Below are 22,264 nucleotides of genomic sequence, written 5' to 3'. Positions count from 1 at the left end.
ATAGCAGGTTTCCAAAAACTTGGAATTTAGCTAGTACTATTTGAAATATCCAAAATTGTCCTACATCTGCATTCACCACAAAGTAAACATAAGGAAAAGAGGCAGATTTTTGAGTATGATTCCAAATTTCCCAGAAGTACTTTATAAAACTTTAGTTTGTCTTAGCACCTTTGTAATTCTAACAATAGTTTATTTCATGATTGATTCACTAAAGCACTTTTACATACCAAAATAGTATTACATTTTAAAATAAAGACTATTAGAACTTGAACAAAAGGTATCTCTACAAATCCTAGGCAACTTTTTTATAACGTGACTTCTTTCAGGGTTCCTTTATCATTGGCCTTCTCTCTGTCAATGGGACGTTTGTCCTCTTTGATGCTACAGATAGACATTTTGCCGTATCGTGAGCCAAGTTCTCCAGACTGAAAACGAATCTCTAGTTGGCATCTCTTAGCTCTGACAACATCACCACCACATCCTTTGATTTCACCTAAGAGCAGGGATTCGCCACTTGTCAGTTCACTTCTCCCACACTGGGACAAGCAAGCATGTAGATTTGTAACTGAGGCCAAAACTGTGCTGTAAATTCATAATCGCATTGTCCTGCACTCATCCAATTCCAGTCAGAAGAAAATAAAGCCAAGTTTCAGTGTTTTCAATTGACTCACCTAGTGCTAATTAAGTCCTTTTTAGGAATCTGTCTTCATCTAATATGTCACGCTCTGTTCTTCAAGAGCACTGTCTAGGTTTCACCTTGACACTGTTGGTTTGTTTATTCTCTGCCATCTATCTACCGAATCCTCACTAACCTCTGATGGACACGAGAACTGAGCCCTGGTGACTGGGTACCTGTGTATGTAGGGAAATAAGTTCCCTTTCATGTATCAGAATGGTGGTAGTTATGTGTGACACTTTGAAGATGAATTGAGAAAATAGATGCCTAACATATTTTCTGATTCTGCAGTTTCATTATGTATACTTGCTCAGAAAAACAGAAACCACTTCCTGGTCTATTTTTCTTCAAAATGAAACACACTAGCTCCTTTAACCCTTTCCTGGATTTTATTTTTAAACCATAAACCCACATTTATCCCGTCCTCCAGAATAAATTCTTCCTGATAGATAATATCAATAGACTATATAATATATAAATAATATTCTCCTGGTAAATGTTTGCTACAACTTTCAAGTTTCCTAGTATTTTGCCACTGAAGTCTGGCGGTGTGAATAGTTTGATCAAAAATTCATCTACCGTGAGTATTTGCTGTTTATTCGCAAAGACCCTTAAGTCAGGGAAGATCGACTTCAGTGGACTCGATGAAGATTGGTCACCTGTGTTTCCAAGTCCTCCTCTGTGGACGGCAGCCCTGTGTGGTCATCACTTTTTTTTTGCATTTTTATTGGATATTTTATGTATTTACATTTCAAGTATTATCTCCTTTCCCCGTTCCCCCTCCCCCTGCTTCTATGAAGATGCTCCCACTCCCACCCACCCACTCCCACTCAATGCCCTGGCATCCCCTACACTGGGGAAAAAGCCTTCACAGGGCCAAGGGCTTCTCCTCCTATTTTTGCCAGACAATGCCATCCTCTGCTACACAGGCTACTGGTCATCACTCTCTCAGGAGTTGTTTTTGTCCTCTGCCTTCTCATTTCATGCTATTGAAAAGAAAGGATACAGCTCTGTGCTCCATTTTACTGTCACTTTTGGAGAAAGCTAGCCTGACTAGTTTCTACTCCTAGTTTCCACACTAGTAGAGAACACCTTATTCAGGTTATCATCCCGTTAGTCCTGCTATGGAAAAAAGGCCATGTTTTCTCATATTAAGTGTTGGTTTATTGCCTCAATGTAAAAGGAAAAGCCCTTAGTTACTTCTGTTCAGAATGAAATTCTAAGCAAAACTTGGAATCATGAGAAACTTTTACTCTTGGCTCCCTGTCCTATCCAGGTTGAGAAGAATTTGTGACACAGTTCTGAAGATGAGGCTCAAATGCCTCTGATTTCCAAAATTATTTACCCTTCTCTTTCAAAAACAAAGCAAAAGAAAACGCTTAACCTCTGTTTTCATCCTCAGTAGCTTCTACACATTCACCACAGATGACCACAAAACAGTGCATGAAGCTGATCTTCCCAGAACACTCATCCATTGTTTTAGTAACGAAAGAACATCTGGTTTCTCCCTGAGAACTGCTCTCTCCCGGGCTCTGAACTGTAGGAGTGGCTTTGCTTTAAATACAAGTTTGTGACTGTGAGAGCCCTTTCTGCAATTTTTATGAAAAAAGAAAGTCGTTTCTCAGTCTGAACGTTAAGCATTCCAGTAATTTACAGAACAGCAGTGATTTGCTAATGGTTTCCTCATCAAGTGAAAACATGACTGCTCTCCTCAGATGCCTCCCACCAGGCATGCAATAATTCCAGGCAGGTTAGCAGCTGGAGCCCCTCAACTGTAACTATAAAAAGAAAGGGCAGGTCATCATACAGCTCCGCAGAGAGGACAGCTCCTAAGCACCCCGCTTTACACTTAGATGGCCAGATTCCCTCCTCCTTTTCCTCTCGACACTAATGTCAGAGATTGCTAGAAATGCTGGTCTTACTTTAGGTATAAATAACAAGGCTTCCATTGTTATTTTATTTGTTTGGGTTTTCTTTTCTGCCTACAGAGAGAATAAACTCACAGTAATGTATTCATATTTTCTTTCTAAGTCATTTAGAGTGTTCACGTGTCAGCAAAATAGAGCAGACCTAACTGGCCTACCTAGAAATGGAAAACACAACCTGCGTCAGCTATGTCCTGTGGTCTAATCATCTCAGCTAACCGGGCAAATAACACATTGTACAAAGAAACAGTTTAATGCCCAAATTATGGACTTCCCAGAGTACTTCTGAGAGTATCTGTACATACTGAAAAATTTCTAGTGATACGTTAAAAATAAAACAAAACAACAAAATAACACGTATTTTCTATGTTATTCAGTCTATATAAGAGCATATGTTCATACAATTAATAAACAAGTATTCAAATATTAGGTGGATTTTCTGTTTTTTCTTGGATATCTACAATATTTTTTATTTTATTTTTAGATACTGGAAAAGTTAAAATAGTATATTTTATTCAATATAGCCACAGAATGTTTTTCAAATTTCCCAATGGCCATGCATTTTCAAATGTGAGTATATTGAATTATTAGTAAGTACTGTTATGTTTCTCTTATTTCAATCAATCAATAGCCACAATAAACTTTAGAATTGGTTTTATATGATACATAATGAAAATGAAATTACTATATTAAGAAAACATTATTTAGAAAATATTTTATTTTCTAACAAAAATTTTAGAGAATTATATTTGGTCCATGATTGTCATCAATGTTGAAAAATATCATGGTGATTAAGACATAAGACAGCTAATATAATTATCATAAAATAATTATATTGGAGTTATGACATTTAATTAATTAAGTGCAGGCAGTCTCAATTATACCTAAAGTGAAGAACACTTTAAAGGCATAAAGCTAGATCCTGGGAAGAACATTGCGGTCTCTAAGGAAATCAGTCCTCCCTAGACTGACACATTAAACAGGGTAAGGGTCTAATGGAAGCAGATGCAGACACCTTCAGCCAAGCATCAGGCAGAGTTCGGGACTCCTGTTGGGAAGAAGGATTGTAGGAGCCAGGGGGTAAGGACACTACAAGAGAAACCAGAGAGCCACTAACCTGGCTCGTAAGGGCTCACAGAGACTGAACCGATGATAGCGGGGAGCCTGTAGGAGTCTGCCCCAGGCCTTCCATAAACTTGTCAAACTCTGCAGCCTGGTCTTCTTGTGTGACTTCTAACAGTGGTAGGAGGGGCTGCCCCTGACTCTGTTGCCTACTTCTGGGATCCTTTTCCTCATACTTGGTTGCCTTGTCTAGTCTTAATATGTGGGGAGATGTCTAGTCTTATCGCAACATGATATATCATGTTTGGTGGATAACCATCAGAGGTCAGCTCTTTTCTAAGGGAAATGGAGGAGAAGTGGTGGGAGGGGACAGGTAGAGAGGAGGTGGGGGCAAGGAACTGGAAAGAAGGGGAGAGGGGAAATAATAATAGCAATAATAATAATAAATATTAATTATTATTATTAATATTTAAAGTTTAAGTTTCAGTGAAAGCAAGAACTTCCTGTTTTTGTTTGACCTTTCAGAGTTTTTTTACCTAAATTTTCCAGAATTTTCACTTAACTACTTTGTTTGCTTTAAATGTTAAAAAACAAAATGAAACAAAAGAAACAATTCTGTGATCCTCAAATCCTGACCAAAGTAAGTTATTAATGGAGAGTTAAATTAAAACCGAAGATGACCAAAGGGGATTTTATGAACTCTTGAAGGAAATGACGGCACTGCATGGCCTTATGAGTCTTTCCGTGGCTCCATCACCACTGAGGAGAAACAGACAGACACATTTTAGGGTAGTCACAAACCCATTCAGGATTGAGCTTCATTTGAGTCCCTAACAACAAAACTTGGCAATTCTATAGTCTCAAACTGTTAAGACAAAATCCCTTAAGTTTCTTCCTCAAGTTTCCTCATGTCATTGACTTAGCCACAACAACAATAAAGACGTGGAATGGGTCATTTAATGTAATGTTCATATGTTCATATCAGTACAAAGACCAGGATGAGGCTCTTAATGTCTTCAGAGTACTTTGTTGTAGGGTGTCTTAATTCTCGCAACAAATTAATTTGTAGAATGTTAACTAGATCTACTAGTATTTAAGCAATCCTTTTTGGTAACTTTAATGGAAAAATCCTATACCTTGTATTGCTATATATTTAAACTATCTATATATTAAAACTTCAATAGTATATACAGTTGCTTTCCATAAAGTGTTTGCACACACATGTATATATCACTAGCATATCCATGAAATAAATCTTGATCATTTCATTTGCCTATTTGTGGAATCGCTACATGTGGGAGGCGTGGCAGGGGGGGCGGTGCTCGAGGCAACATCACTTTAAATCACCAGGCAAAACTCTTCCTCATTATTTGTAAGTCTCTTTACTTCAAATCCTCACTCAGTATATATCAAGTCTGTAAGCATTTGTTAGCCCCCTACTAGATAAGAAGCAGGACTGGGAGCTTTAGAAAGGCACATGGTTTACAAGATTTCATCTTGTTTGACTTAGGCTTAGTCACAATCACACTGTAGAATAAAAACAAAGTATGAGAGAGAGAGAGAGAGAGAGAGAGAGAGAGAGAGAGAGAGAGAGAGAGAGAGAGAGAAAGAGAGAAGGTGGGAGAAAAACTTATAGTAATTTTTAAATGACTGATGTGAGAATTCCTCTCACTAGAAATTACTCTCTAAAGAAAGGGTAAAAATGCTTTGATTTCAATTTACTTTTATTGCGTAGAATATTCTATTTGTAATCACTGAAACCTCAGATAGTAACGATAAAAATACATCTGAAGAAATTAAATCCTAAAGTCAAACAAGTCTGACTGAAAATATATTAAAGTGTGTGTGTGTGTGTGTGTGTGTGTGTGTGTGTGTGTAGACAAATACCAATAAAACATCTGTCTCCTCTAATCATTTATGTGAACAATCATTGTATCTTTTCTAAAATGTGTATCTTTTTTGAATCAAAAATCACATTATAGGCCAGGTGGGTTACAAAACCCAGGTACACGTGTCGGGAGCTAGACACCAGGATAGACTGGCAAGCCGCTGGACCAACTGCTGGACGACGTTCTGGCATCACCACAAATCTCCCCTCTGGCAGATCGCGTTCCAGCTCCTGACAGGGCCTTCCCATTTGCTCTGCATCAACTTGGGCAGGCAGGAAGGCACAACTGGGGGTGGTAGAGCAATGAGGAGCTGCTGTGACCACAGCCGGTGCCAACCACCTGGCACACAACCCACCCTTTACCCTTCCTCCTCACTTGGCACCGAAATCAAAATTTACAAGTGCCTAAAATATGCGCAGTCGCAATTCCGGGAAGTCGGCTTATTTTGTTTCTATTATTTTTCAATTTAAAATTTAATTAGCCCTGAATGTAAGAAAGGAAGATATTTCTATCACCTTTTTACCCTAAGGACCGTTGTACATATTTTGGTCGACATATTTTAGGAGACATCAGCATAATTCCAAAAGTACAGAAAGAAACTGTGTAGGAGAAAAGGAAACTATATACTATGAACAGCAATTAACTATTTTATTTTAAGGAATAATTCTGAGTAAGATAATGGGGCATTAAAAGTTTATTTGTAAAACACCTCCAGGAAAACACACACACAACACACACACACACACACACACATACACACACACACACACACACACATACACACACACATGCACACACACCATTCTCTTCAAGTTGATGGAAACATTTCCTCTCAAAGCAGAGACTAATTTTAAAGGAAGAATAATAAGAATTGCAGCCCATAGGAAGACCAACAGATTTCAATTAACCTTGACCTTTAGGGTTCTCAGTTTCTGAACCATCAACCAAAGAACATAAATGGGCTGGACCCAGGTCTCCCCACACATATGTAGCAGATGTACAGCTTGGCTTTCTTGTGAGTCCTGAACAATTAGAGTACGGGCTATCCCAAAAGCTATTGACCGTATGTGGGATATGTTCTTCTAGTTGAGCTGTCGAGTGTGGCCTCATTGGGAGAGGAAGTGTCTCACAGAGACTTGAATTGCCAGGGTGGGAAGATAGGTTGGGGGTCAGCACCGACTCAAAGAGGGGGAATGTGGGAGGGGGTAATGTGGAGGTGGGCAGTGTGAGAAATGTAAAGTGAATAAGTAAAAAAAAAATAAGTTAAATTAAATTTTTAAGAAATCCCATCATAAATACAGGAATCCTTATAAGCACAAAGTAAACATCCTGCATTTTTCATTCTGTGACCTGGGTCACAGACCCCCCCTTTTTGTCATACTTTACATTCCCAAGTGAAAGAACCAATGAGTTTATTCTATTCAGTGATGATGTAAAGTGGGAGTGAATTTTGAATATCTCTGATTGTCCCACTGGGACTGGAGAATCCCAAAGTCATCATTGTCCTCCAGCAGTAACCCTGTGATCAGCTTGAATACCTCTCAACTACCCCTTCCATCAGCTAGATGGGGAAGAATTGTACCTCTTGCCAAGCAGGGTCCTAAAATATTTAATCCAGTTTACATTTTAAAGGTCAAAGTGAGAGCAGTCCTATTTATTTCTGGGCCAAGAGAAATTAAAAGTTGGTTTTTTTTTTCCTCTCGAATTTTAAATTGCTGTTCACCCCCACACCTTGTCCTTTCTCCTGTCCTCTTCAAACTCCCAATATATTAAAGATTCATACAGGGCTTATCATAAGGTTTTAACACTCGAGACACACTCCCAGTTTGCTTAATTTTTATCTTGAAGGGCTGGAAAAGCCCAAACTCTCCAAATGTTCAGCCTAACAATGGAAAAACATAGGCATTTGCTGGCCTTGCTGGGCTGTTTGGATTCAATCATAGCCCCTCAGTTACATGCATAAAATGAGGGTAATTTATATGGCCCATTATTTTTAAAGAGCTATTTTTAGTCTGACTGGGAAATGCGTTTGTTGTTTTGTTTTGTTTTGCTTTTTAATGCTGTTGCATTTTTATATCACCATATATTCAAGGTCTTTATCATTCAAGGATCATGAAGGTTGTGCATTTCCTCTTCAGCTTGGTTGTAGAAGATGTGATTCACAAAGTCGGAGAGATAAAAATAAGCCCGCAGCAGCATGGCCGCTGCGTCATCAGAATTCACCATCTTATCAACAAATGCAAGTCATTCCTCTTTATTTCTTTGGTGAAGCAGTTTCATATAAGATAAATAAGTTTCCGTCAGAGAAGCCTAACACATGAACTGCATCTTTTTGACATGTGTATCCTAACATTATACCACAAGGTTCAAATAAGAATAGCCTCAGAGCCGTGGGTTGAAAGCGACACAGGACAAATTTGCATTTCTCTATAGCTTGTCCCCTAAACTTAGAGTCTTGGTGTTTATGCTTATGCAGAAGCTCTCCTTGACTTTCAAGTACCACAGTCTAAAGTCTTGTACAGGGAAGTCATTTCTAGGATTTGTCCTTTTCGTATGTCTAACAGTGAATGCCACACAATGTTTTTAGACAACGGTGTTTTATTTTCAAAGACCAGGAAAGTCTGGAACATATATAACCTCCGAGGTCTGGAGGACTAAGTCCCAGATATATAGGCTCAGAAAATCAACTATTCATTCTTTAGTTTCTTTACCTTGAAAGCTAATGTTTTTGGGTCAGATAGTGATAAAATTGCATCCAGCTCTCAAACTGTTACCTCTGTAAGTCATTCTTCTCTGACTAGCATAGACAGATAATGAGAGATACAGATGGAGAAGTGGAGTGGTCATTGGTGACTCTGCCTTCAAGACAGCTTGCAGTAGCTTCTTCTCTGTGAGAAGATGCTCTGATGGTATTGCCTGTTTTCTTCAACACAACACCAATTTTATCAATTTTTTATTTCTCTCTGTCTCTCTGTCTCTCTGTCTCTCTGTCTCTCTGTCTCTGTCTCTGTCTCTGTCTCTCTCTCTCTCTCTCTCTCTCTCTCTCTCTCTCTCTCTCTCTCTCTCTCGTCTCAAACCCAATAGCAATCTGTATAAATAAACTGACCTTAAACTCTCCATCCTCCTGCCTTAGCCTACTGAGTACTGAGTTTAATTTGTGCTTGCTCCCGGAGCCAGAATGCTCAAATAATATTCTTTTGGAAATGGATGAAGTAGCAGAAATTTTCCATTTTTAAGTGTTTATCGTTTTATATTTACTGGGCTGTACCCCGCAGGATGGAACTCTGAGCTTTCCAACAGTGCTTTGGACCACAGCCCCACCTCTCCTCCTTATCTAGTTGTCTCACTCCTTCAAAATTTATTTCTGAATATTTTCACCAGTTGGAAATAAGACAAGATAGATGTTTTTGAATTGTAGGAGAATAGTAACTATTTTCAAACATCTAGAGATGACCCTTCTCTTTGTACTTCATGCTCACATACTTTTGGAGATTCTTGGCTATGCCACTACACAAGATCAACATGAGGAACCTACAGAGTTAGTTTTGTAGCTCACAGTGTCCAGTGAGGACTCGCAGACTAAAATGACGGGATGGAAATGAAGCTGTGTGTGCCTGAGAGGTATCTCTCATCAATTCACAAAGGCTGACTTTATCTGGGCCTCATGCTACCGAAAAAGCTGTCTCTCTATGTCACTCTTCGCCTGCTGTTTGACTCCATCCTCCTTCTTTGCTCTTAAGTCCCCAGAAATAAAACTTAAAATACCAAAGCCTGCAATCATTTCTTCTTGCATTGGGTTAGACATTCACACCATAGATGTAGGAGAAGATTAAATATCTGTGCAGGCCCAAGACTGCAAGTATGAAAAGAGTAAGAAAGTGTCTCAAGAAATACACTAACTCCTATTCCACATGAAACATAGATAGACAGACGATGCCTCAGTTTGGTAGAACACATGAAATCAGGCACAGGATAACTCACGAAAAAGTCCAACAGGGCAGGGTGCTATACACGAGTCCCTCCTTCTCACTATCTGAGCTGTTTCTTGCAGTGCTAGGAAAACCAGCACTGCTTCCCAAACACTGGGTTGGAATTCCTCACTCGGAAATCACTAGGAACTTGAGGTTGAGACACAAGGCACTTTCTGCCTCAGATTCTCAAATAAAACAGAGAAGTTCATTTTCTGTCTGAGCAGGAACAACACTGAGGACAAAATAAATGTGTAGACCTTGGGATGTTACTACATTTACATGTTTGAAGAAAGCAATGAAAAGCCACGGGTAGTATTATTTTTGAAAGAGATTGGATAGTTTAAATTATTTTTAAGCTTTGAGGGCTTTGAGGTTAGATTCCATTCTCTCTCTCTCTCTCTCTCTCTCTCTCTCTCTCTCTCTCTCTCTCTCTCTCTCTCTCACCATGTTTCCCAAACCTTCCATGTAGAATTATTGTTCACAAGAACACACAACAATAACAACAACTATGCATATGTAGCTGAGGAGTCTAACTAGTATTTTTTTTCTTATTTGCATGTATTTAGGGCTGAGACTTTTTTTTTTAATTACAAAATATTCTGCAGTAATTGGCACCTCTTAAAGTCCAGGTTTGGAGGCTTGACTAAATTTAATAGAAATGACATTTTCTGAATGGGCAATTGTAAAAATGAAAGTTACTCTTTAAAAAAACCCAGCTGCTGTAACTTGAACTCACCCATAAATGAATCTGCATTTATTTTTTCATCTTCAGTTTATATTTACAAATACAGAGAGCCATCGCTGATAATGAGTGAGCGCTGAATATTTTTGCAAGCTATTATAACATTTACAAAGAGTAACATAAACACCCACAGGATGTGACTATATGGTAATGAAATGAATTTTCTTGTGTGGTGGGGAAGGCTCATTAGCTTAGAGCCAGGCTCTGTGTTGTGCTAAAGAAGACATGTGCGGCATTAGTTACTAATGTCTCACGCTGTCACCAGAATATTTGTCTCTAAGTCCCTTGGTCTTTGAGAATGCAGGCATCCAGTTGTATATAAATTAATAGCTTGGCAGATTCAAAACAAGAGAACCGGAGAAATCTTTTCCTTTCCAAAAGAATATACTAGAAATCTTTTCTCCAATTATAAAGTTTGGTCGGAGTTGTATCCAGTATTGTGTAAAAATACCTTCATGTTATAGAAAAAAGGCTTTGCTTTTACTGAGTCCACTGTTTACATTAAGATGTGATGAGTGGGAGGGGGAGAATGAGTGTACACTTACTTTCTTCATCCAGGAGACTCTCAGCAGCAGACAGGAGCCTCGCCCTGTCTTCTGGATTGGCAATGTTTAGTTCAATGAGATGGCTTTCTTTGATATCCTTCAAGTCATCCAGGGCCTCATAACCATTGAGCAGAAATGCTGAAGTATATTCCTGTAGGAGGAGAAAAATAGGTATAATCTGTTAACTAGTAGGGATAAAATATTCATTTTCTCTGAATTAAAAGTAAGTACAGAAATGCCTATGATAACCAAAGCATGAATGAAACTTTTGCCTAAGGCCATTTTATTTCCACTAATTCCTCTTGTGGGAGTTTGTTTGTACAAACTCAAGGGCATTTGAGAGAAAAAAAAGTAAGTTCTTAACCTTCCGGAGGGCGAATGTAGAGCAGAAATAATCACTGGAATCTACAGTAGTGGTAAATTGTGGGTCATTTACCAGCTGATTCGTTTATCCCAGTTGGCACTTTTACTTCATATGTAGTTAAATGGACACAGACAACATTTTAAAAGTTTTTCAATAGAATACTTCTAATAGATAAAGTAACAGAAGTATTTCTGAACCAATCTCTCTTTGATTTCTTGGTCATGAAAATATCTAATCTCATTATGTTTTTAGTGTAGCTTAAAAATGAACATGAGCTCTAGTGAGCTGGATCAGTAGGGAAAGTGCTTGCTTCCAAGGCTGACGACCTAAATAAATTAGGTCCAAGAACACAAAATGGTAAAAGAAGAGATTCACACTTGCAGCTTTTTTTTCTCTCTCTCTCTCTCACACACACACACACATACACACACACACACACCACACAAACACAAACACACAAACTTACACACAATGAATAAATGAATGAATAAAAAAATAAATGTAAAATGTAGAAATAAACTTAAAACACAAAATTCTGTATACAAAGGGAGGTCATCATTTTAACTGATTAAAACCATTACATATCTAATGAATCACGGACTTGCTGTTTAATTTTTAAGTTAACATTTTAATTACAGGTGGAAGACTCAGAGTGGAAGATAATAGTATTTCCTTTCCTCAGTAGGGGTATTATTTGCATCAACGTAATATATTAGTTTAAAATACATAAATAAATTATCTGTGTTATTTCTATAATGCCTATTCTAACAGAATGAATATATAAACTGTTTTATAAGCTTCCTCAAAAATTCCTCCTGTTTTACCTGATCTCCCTTTCAATATCTTTATTTCAGTAACTAAAATTGAATATGATTATTTAAATCTAGTCAAGCCTCCAAATCCAGAATTGAGGGTGTGTCAAGAACTGCAGAGTACTTTGTAATGGAAGAAAGAAAGAAAGAAGGAAAGAAAGAAAGAAGAAAGAAAGACAGACAGAAAGACAGAAAGAAAGGAAGAAAGGAAGAAAAACAGAAAGAAAGGAAGAAAGAAAGGATGGAGGCCTCAGCCCTAAACACATCAAATAAGAGAGACACTAATTAGGCTCCACAATCAGGAAAGACTTATTACAAACCAAACTTTAACCAAAAGGGAGGGAAATGATAGTTCTTTTTATTAATGCATTTTAGAAGAATGCAGGATAGCCAAGTGTCCATTCTTACACAACCAACTCTGACTTCTTGAGTACAACACCCTTAGGTGTTTTTTTCTCTTGATCTTACAGGCAGGATTCAAACTGCATTTCCTCCCAGGAGGATCACACAGTAGCAGTCTTACCATGGAGAAACTTAAGCACTGTGTTGCCAAAAGACTTAGTAACTCAGGAACACCAATTAGGAAACATAATTTATATTGTCTTGATGAATTACTTACTGTATGAAAGCACTGATGGGTTAATTTTACAAATGGGATGTAAGACTGTGAATGGAATGAGACTACAGTGCCTACTGTACTCTATGGTGCTTTCTCCCATTATAGAAGAGTTATTTCCTTTAAAACGTACTAATATAAGAAAAATAGGGCTATAGGACAGACAATTGGGGTGCCAGTGGTGCAATGGGTTCAAGTGAAGTTATTATAAAATGCATCTTCCCTTGAAGTGATCACTACAACACCAGTGATCAATGTTTCTTGAATTACTTTGGAGATGCTGGTTTGCAATGATTTTTTTTTCTGCACTTCCTTTTGATTTCTCTACGTAAAAATTCAAGCTTCTTTTTATTTTTCTTCTCAATCCCTCAGATTTCACTATATTCTTCCTAGTCTCTTAATCATTCTCACTGAAACATTTTTCATGGTCATATATATATATAATATATATATCCTCATCATATTTGTGTGATTCTGTGTGTGTATATACAGTTTATTTCATTGTCATTTCTTTACATTAACCTCTATTGTCACTGGCTGCTAAGTACCTTCAGGGTTTAGTGCAAAGGGTGTTACATCAAGTCTTATCCTTGCATAATAAAAGTAATGAAGGAGAAATCGGAGCTGTTCTAGGAAAACAGGTTTTCACTTGTCGTAAATCTTATATTTTTAACATCCTTGCATAGATAATGATCCACCTTTCTCCACTATTCTATCGCCTTTTGAACAAAACCAAACAGACTGAAGGTTTACTAACCTGGAGATGAATCCTCTCTAAGAATTCTTGGAGAGTCTGGGGGTTTTCTCTTCTACTGCTTCTGGGCACCTTTACTTTCTTAGGAGCTGCTTCCTCTTCTGAGATAACATCCACGTAAATGAACTTGAAGTTCCCCACTTTGTTGTTTAGCATCCCTGTCCACATTCCCATCGGTGTTTTGCAGATAATGTCTATGATGTCTCCTTTCTAAGGATGAAGACAAATACATATCAAGTTCTGAAGTGCCATCGTGCTGCAGTAACATGTACAAAGAAAGCAACTACTGAAATGTAGAGAAATGAGGATAATGTGCAAAAACTCTTCAGAGATTACAGAAATTCATGGGAGGTCACTTCTTCAAGACAGCTTTCACTACGCAGTGAAGAGAACACCAGCACGCTTTACGATGCTTTTCTTGACCTTACATTAACTCACTCACTTACATTTTTAGAACAATATATATGCTATATTAAAAACGGTTATATTCTGCTCATTACATATGTGTTGGGTAAATAGTATGAGATATCAGATAATTGCTTTAAACGTTACAGAAACAGAAACAGTGATATTGCATAAGTTCTCAAGAACCAAAACGAAGTTAAGGATGGAGTCAGACTTTCTAGTCTACCTTCCTCACTCAATATAGGACTGAAGTATGAAAGCATCATTCAATGTGCTCTCTTAAAGGGGAAGACGGGAAGACAGAAACGGTAGACTCGGCCCACGGTTTTAGCTCACCTGACACAACTCATTTACAGTACAAAATAAGTCCGTGCAAACTGTTTTCTCTGCATAAAGTAATGAAAGTGTAAGATTTACTGAGTATGTAATAGAAGTACTCACACAGACATGCTGTGTATACATGTCACTGTAGCACTGAGCTGGGATCTGTGGAGGCCCATGGGGAAAGCTATTTCTCTGACTGGGGTGAAATCCTAACATACCAATCATATGTCAAAATATATAAGACTTAATCTATTTGGTCTGGCCAATCATTTAGTCAAATGATTGCCCTTGGGAAGTGGGTTGATCTTAAGCCATGCTCAAAGGAGAAAAGGAATAACGAGCTTTTTAAGGAGCTAGCGTACTCAATTTCCCTGGGTTGTCAACCCTAGTACAGGGCTGCAGAACTCACCCAGATTGGACTGCATTACTTAGAAAGCATAACTCTACCTTTCCATGTTCCCATCTCTTCTCTAAGTGCGCTTTCCCCAATTCGTTGGCTTCATTCTTTCCCTTATGTCCATCTCTACTTCATGGCTGCTTGTCTGCCCTATGGGTGACCTCTACACAGAGCTAACTCAAAGGGTGTGTCTCTCTCTGTGTCTCTCTCTGTGTCTCTCTCTGTGTCTCTCTCTGTTCTGCTTCTTCTTCCTCTTCCCTGCAGCTGCTGAGCCCTATAGTTTGCTGCACAGGGGTTTTTCTTTGTAAATCATAATCAAATTTCCCTTAATTTTGGACTCCATTCTGAAATTATTTTATTAAGGGGACTAAGAACTCCACGCAGGGGTCCTGATTTCCCAGGTAACATGGTGACCTCACTGGGATTCTGCAAAATTTCTGATATCAATAACATTATGTAGAACCCCTCCCCAAAAGACCATAACTATTAAAGTTTCCATAGAAAAATGAAGTAGGCACATTGATGTGGCCAAACCAACCAGTGTGTTGTATATTTATATCTAAAATTATATTTGGTCACATTGCAGTTATTAGAACAGTAAAAAATTTTCCTGGGAATATTTCTTTATGAAGAAGTATGATTTCTGTGCAAATAAGTGCCTATTTGTAAGAGTCACAATTGCTCATTTGAGATATAACTTTACATCCCCAAAACATGTGATCAATCCCAATATTTGCTTAAATATCTATTGTCCTGCTGGTCTGTGAATGTATGATTGATGTAAAACAGTTTAATTGTTAGCCATTTAGAATAGAGTGTGATTAAAAGATGGTCTCTCTGATTTGGGATTGTATGTATGTCTGTCTGGGTGTGGGTCTTGGTGTTTCCACTTTTTACTTGAGAAAATGAAATGGCAAGCCAGGTGCAATCCACCAAGGAGATGAGCAAATTCCCCAGAAGCACTGAAGAGTTTCTAGGAGTGGTGGCTGTGTCTTTCCTATCACATTTAATTTCAAGGTCTTGCATATCATATCTTTTAAACTTGCACATTTTATCGAAGCTGACAGCTAACCCAAAGACTCAATCAGTTTCCTTCCCCGTTGGTAACTGTGGGATCTTCATTGTGTCCTCTGAGAGCTCCAAAGAACCACAACAGTGCCACATGGATATAATGTAATAGGGAAATATGAGAAACTGCATTCTACCAACATCATGGGACCTTAAAGAAGGACTTCATGTCTCGGGGATATCACAGTTTAATTTGGCAGCCTGATTTATGTCAGGGGTATCCTTGTACAGAAAACAGCTGAGTTTTACTTACCTAGGTTTATGCCCTACAAAACTGTAATTGAATAAATATGTGTTATTTGAAGCCTCCGAGTTGAGGGAAATTTGTTTTAAGAAGAAATTTGGGAAGGGGTTATCATTAGGGAAAGTAGTTCTGGTTGCTCATGGCAAATCACTTAGGAAACAGTGGGAGCGGAGGCCCTTGATCCTGTGAGGGCCCGGATGCAGATGCCGCAGTGTAGGGGAATGCCAAGGCTGTGAGATGGGAATGGGTGGGTGGGGAAGCACCCTCACAGAAGTAGGTGAAGGGGGGATAGGATAGGGGATTTGAGGTGGGTAAATCAGGAAAGGGGATAACATTTGAAATGTAAATAAACAAAATAACCAATAAAAAATAAAAGATCTAGGCAAGTCTGGTTCCCCCAGCTTTTGCTCTGCTCGGTTCCTGCTAGATAGTTCTGGCTTTTCTCCCTCTTTTGCTTCATTATTTTTACTCTAGTATGTATCAGGTGGGCATGTCTAGCAGCCTACTTCTGAGAGTTGCAGGGTTCAGAAAACTCCAGACAATTCATCTCTGCCCCACAGACTCTGAATTTATTATGCTAATAGCCACAGGAGACGATGGCTTGCACTAAGTTCAAACTCTTCATACTGTGAGCTAGTCCAAGAACATATATCCTTACTGCCAACTTCCTTTAGTCCCTAACGTATAACATGCAACTAGCGTTTGGCAAACCAGGAAGCATAGGTAATGCTGGCCCACCTTGATTTTAAGGGAGTCTGTGTCATAGGGACTTGGTGTGAAGTCTGTGTGCACTCGGGCACGGCCACAGAATGGCCCTGAGTAGGGGCTGTCATCGTCCAGTCGAAAGCTGTCCCGATTGCTTGTTCCATCTGAACAGTTTGTTATCCCACCTGATAAAGGAAAGGGTAAAGGTTCTTAGCCAAGGTTTTTAGCTTCCTGTACCATTGCCTCAGACTACAGCAAAGGATGCCAGTCTTATGTAGCTCTCAGTCACATTCCTCAGGGACCTTCTTCTGAGCTAGTTTTGACTCTTTCTCTGCCAGTCTGTACTCTTGCCAACCCTTATCCCAATACTATCTCCTTTTGGGTGATCTCCCCATTTGGATCTCATCTATCTTAGAGGGCATTAAACAATGCCCACTTGCTAATTTGGAGTATAGTTTTAACCTTTGACCTAGACAGGTAATTTCAGAGTTGAAAACTAAGAAAGAATTCAATAGAAATTGTTTAATCCTTTTGTGTTGTTATTGATCATAGATGGTCAACCCATGACATTCAGGGTTTCATACAACTTACATAATTGTAATAAAAGACTTCCCCAGAATTCTTGCTGTGTGCCAAAGGCCATCTTTGCCTATAAAAGGCGACCCTTTGGTTTGCCACAAGGGTAGAGAGGAGAGTTGTCCAAATGTGTGAACCCCCACACTACCCTAAACTGCCCGAACGCTTATCTTCTGGTTCCCTTCCCTTCTGATCTTGAACTTCAGTTGGGAAAAGCCAAAAACAAGCAAAGCAAACAGAGAGAACATTCCATTTTGCTCCATTTTTCTTCCTTTCTGTTAGTGAAAGTGCTTAGCTGTTTCTCCCGAGCTCACGGCCTCCTCACTTCCTCCTCAGCTGACCTTTTGTTGCCGTAGGAGGCAAGAGCTGTTGTTTCACTACTAGGAATTTTGAAATAAGGCAAAAGTCCTGTAAGTTCCACATTGGGTGTGAAGAGAAATGGACCATGTAGACGAAACACTTCTCTCCCCATGCCTCCCTTCTGAATTAATGCGTGGGTGCTGGTTTTGCATGCCATAGTGGAATAATAAAGTTCTTCTCACATTCAGTGTCACAAACTTGAATTTGAAAACTTATAGCAGAACTGGATAATTATGAAATCTGAATAACACACACACACACACACACACACACACACACACGCACACGCACAGACTACACCTTCCAAATGTTTCTGCATTAGCTTTTTACCACAAAATAACTGTTCTATAGCTAATATGAAGAAAATTGAGAATATTCAGAACATCTGCTCTTTCTCAGCCGTCTTTGAATAACAGAAGTAGTTGATTTAAAAACAAGTGGAAAGTAATCTTTGCAGTGCCGTTTAAAAGTCTTGAAGAGACTGGACTGCAGAAACTACAATGGTTTACTGATAAACCATTATAAAATATATAAAGCGCCAGCACTGTCAGTACCTTCTTGTCACTATTGTAGCAGAAAATGTAGCTGATATTAAGTAATAGCCTTCTTAGACCAATATCAGTGTTGATTCCGCACTCCTTATATAGTTCCTGCTACTCTCCTTTCCCACCCCACTGGTGACATATCTATCACACAATATTACTCACTGCTTCAGTCTCAACACACTAACAGTGAACAGAAATGACAGAATTGAGGCAAAAGCCCTGTCCTTTGCAGAAAAGCAGGGGAAAAGAGAGAGAGAGAGAGAGAGAGAGAGAGAGAGAGAGAGGAAGAAAGGAAGGAAAAAAGAAAGAAAGAAAGAAGGAAGGAAAGAAAGAAGGAAAGAAAGACAGAACAACAGAAAGACAGAAAAGAAAACAGAAAGACAGAAAGACAGAACAACAGAAAGACAGAAAGACAGAACAACAAAAAGAAAGAGAGAAAGGAGGGAGGAGGGCAACCCAGATCAGTGTGGCCTTACAGGGCCACAGGTAGTTATGAATATTTCATAAGGGATGGATTTTTATAAATCAATTTATCTTATCTAGGTGAGCAGTTTATGTTATTATCAATTGGTTGTAAGTTTATCGTGTGGATATTTTGTGGGATGAGAATGTAAGATGTAAGTCTGATTGCTAAATTACAAGCTTATTGAGTTTTGGTTTTAATAGGTTACTGGGAGTTGTGACTGTAACCACAGGGGGCAGATGCTGGGAATGTGAGCAGAGTCCACAGGAAGCCAGTTGAGTTGCAAGAGGGAGGCTGCTTCAGGGCTCAGACAGTAGCCTGTGGCAGCATGAGATAGCAAGTGGTTTGAGATGCTTTGCTCTTTAAGATGAAATACCCCGCAGATGCCATGTGGCTTACTGGAGCTGGCACTAGAGTGATCGGATGGTTGATTTTTTTTAAATATTTACAGCAACAAGGAAGAAGAGAAGGAACAAAAACAAAAAGAAAAAAATCAAAGAAGGACCATGAGAGGAAAATAAAAAACAAATTTCCACTTCTCTATTTCAAATAATTTCATGTCTTTTGAATCAAGATAACACTAGGTTTTCAGAGCATACAATTTTGATACCAGGTTTCATTATGTAACACAACTTTTTGAGGCATTTTCACAAGAACACTGTAGGCTATAACATCAAAAAATATGTTGTGCTATGCATCACAATTGATAGTAAGTCCATGTTTATTCAATGTACCCAACCTTTCTGACTTTTCTATTATCAAGTATCTGCATATCTGTTTCTAACTTGAGAAACAACTTCCTGTTTGTTTGACCATTCCCTCTTTTTAATTAGCTTATCCCAGGCTCCATGTCTACAGTGACACCTCTTACACATTAGCCTTACTTGATGAGCTCTGCCCACTGTAAAGACTGTCCATAGAGTCGCTGGCCTTAAGAGAGATCTTCTCTGTACGTGTTCCAATCATGGGATCACTGTTCCGATACTGGAGGGTTTCCTCTCTAATTTCCTCCTCCTTCAGGAGAAAATGGATCAAAGGTTAAGTGTGCAGATCAGATTTCCATGGAGATGTTCACTGTGTGCATTGATTCAAGAAGTAAGACACATTTGAACAATAAAACATTCATGAATACATCAGCATAAAATATGAGAGTCATTAATCTTCAGGTTATTTTCTAGGAAAACAGTTTAGAAGATACTTGGGAAAATTCCCTCCACGAGACATTGCTTATTGTGGAATTCAACTGCAATTATTATGGTCTATTTTTTTGGAAATAAAGATGAATATCATCATATCAAGAATACTTAATCAGAAACATTAGACGTATTGGCATGAATGCTTTTTCTGCTAAAGTGCAGTTCCTTTTCATGTTCTCCTTATCTGTTTGTCACCATTACTAATCCTGTGAGATCTGATACTACAGCTTTAAACTCTGCACATTTGTTTCATGTCAGTTATTTGCACGCTACCAGATCACTAGATATGAATAAAACATGCTCACTTTGCAATTCTAAAGTAAGTCTTATCTAAGGCGCTTTACAAATCTCACACTGTGCTTGCCACCTAGTCAAGTGAAAACCAAATCTTGCATAAAATTAGAAAAGACAGACAATTTCAAAACAAATTACATTTCCTTGAAAACACCTCACATGGTTTCCATTTTTAGAAAGTTTGGACAAAGCCCTTGAGTTTCATAATACTCATTGCGATGTAATTCAATAGTCTTATTTTGAGCATTACTGAGCATTGATAAAGCTCATAACGTGCAGATTTTGATTTTCTGCTTTTATCTATTTTTCACTCATTTAGTGGTTCAGGGAAAGTTTATAACGCAGAGCCTTAATACTTGCCACCTTTCTAAAATTTGTGGATACTTTAATAAACAAAATAACAAAGTAAGAGTACTTTGGCTCTAATAAATTATGTTCTTGTCTGAATGGGCTATGCATACTATACAAGATATAGTTTATATGTTTTTAAAGTAGTTGGAAATAATAATAATAATAGTACATAAAAATATTAGTATGATACATATATGTGGAGATAGGCTATAGAATATGAGAGAACTAGTAAATCAAGTAAGGATAAAGAAGGTTAGTTGATTTAGGAAAAATGAATTCCAAAGACTTCAACTCCAAGAAAACAAATGCCCAGAATCCACCTGAAAATGTATGAAGATATTCTTTTATATATAATTCTCAATTATGTTGGCAAGGATGTAGAGAAAGAGGAACACTCCCCCATTGCTGGTGGGATTGCAAGCCGGTACAACCACTCTGGAAATCAATCTGGAGGTTCCTCAGAAGATTGGAAATAGACCTACCTAAAGACCCAGAAATACCACTCTTGGGAATATACCCCAAAGATGCCCCACCATACCATAGGGGCACATGTTCCACTAAGTTCATAGCAGCCTTATTTGTGATAGCCAGAAACTGGAAAGAACCCAAATGCCCCACGACAGAGGAATGGATACAGAAAATGTGGTTCATTTACACAATGGAATACTCCTCAGCTATTAAGAACAAGGACATCCTGAGTTTTGCAGGCAAATGGATGGAACTAGAAAATATCATATTGAGTGCGGTAACTCTGACACAAACATGCATGGCATGTTCTTACTAATAAGTGGATATTAGTTAAAATAAACAAAAAATGTACAAAATACCCTAGATATAGTCCATAGAACTCCAAAAGGTCAACAAGCTGAAGGGCCCAAGTAAGAACACTTCAGTCCCACTTGGGAGGGAGAAGAAAGCAACCACAAGGGGGGAGGGAGGGAGGGACGGGGAGTGAAAGAGGATGGGGTTGGGGAAGAGGGGACCATGATCTGGTATTGTGTCGGGGAGAAGGATTGGAGCCCTGAGGGCCAGCAGAAAACATGGAAACAGATGATCCCGGGAGGAAGGAGGTGGGGAAGGCCCTCCAGAATGTACCAGAGACCTGGGAGGTGAGAGACACTAGAACTCAAAGTCGGGGAACCTAGGTGAAATGCCGTCCAGTGTGGAGAGGAAACTCATTGAATCCACCACTAGCAGAAAAGACAGGGCATCAAGGGAGAGATGGGGCTGCTATACCACAATCAAAATTCTGACCCATAGTTCTTCCTGTCTGAAAGAAATGCAGGTATGGAAATGGAGACGAGCCTGAGGAAAAGAAGGTGCAGAGACAGGCCCAAAGTGGGATCCAGTGTAAGGGGAGGCCCCAAGACCTGACACCATTACTGAGGCTTTGAGGCATTCACAAAAAGGGACCTATCATGACTGCCCTCCAAAAGATCCAACAAGCAGCTGAAAGAGTCAGATACAGATATGTGCACCCAACCAATGGACAGAAGCTTGTGGTGACTGGGGATGTGGGGGAGGAATTGGATGTGGAACAGTCTGGAGGTGAACCTAGAGGGGAATAAAATCTGGAGTGTAAAAACAAATATTTTTTAAAAAGCTGTGAATTGAAGTAATAAATATAAAGAAAAATAATTCTAATTATAAGAACATAGAATGTATATTATCTTCTAAAGATACTTTTCTGAGCAAAAGAAAAGAACAAACCTGAACTTACAACTAGCCTCAATACACAGGCTAGTGTAGTGAAAGAAAGAAGGACATTACATATTAATTTTGAAAGCAGGGAATGAAAAACATCCTAGAGTACTGTGCTGGCCATGGGAAGGTGACATCTAGACCTCTTGCCATGGGACTATGTCTTACTGACTGTGATATGTAGTGCGTGTGGGAAAATGTGAGCCTTGGGAGTTGGAGACTGAGTGTTAGGATTCCATTTTGTTTATCATCTCCAAAAATTCACATGTGCATTCAATT

The 22,264-nt window shown here is 38.7% G+C and overlaps 1 protein-coding gene across 1 annotated transcript in view; it reads right to left on the bottom strand.

Annotated features, from left to right (window-relative positions):
* The window catches only part of Samsn1 (SAM domain, SH3 domain and nuclear localization signals 1), a 50,752-nt gene that overhangs the window by 1,156 nt on the left and 27,332 nt on the right, over positions 1-22,264 (bottom strand). The window contains exons 4-7 of the mRNA XM_032900522.1: positions 19,328-19,457; positions 16,533-16,684; positions 13,360-13,566; positions 10,811-10,961 (exon numbers count right to left, since the gene is read on the bottom strand). Coding sequence (XP_032756413.1) covers positions 10,811-10,961; positions 13,360-13,566; positions 16,533-16,684; positions 19,328-19,457 — 640 coding nt within the window. The remainder of the gene's footprint in view (positions 1-10,810; positions 10,962-13,359; positions 13,567-16,532; positions 16,685-19,327; positions 19,458-22,264) is intronic.

This window comes from Rattus rattus, chromosome 4 (assembly GCF_011064425.1).
Source record: "Rattus rattus isolate New Zealand chromosome 4, Rrattus_CSIRO_v1, whole genome shotgun sequence".
In the NCBI taxonomy this organism is placed as follows: domain Eukaryota; kingdom Metazoa; phylum Chordata; class Mammalia; order Rodentia; family Muridae; genus Rattus; species Rattus rattus.
The sequence above is the reverse complement of the archived record's forward strand: the minus strand, read 5'-3'. Positions and strand labels throughout refer to the sequence as shown.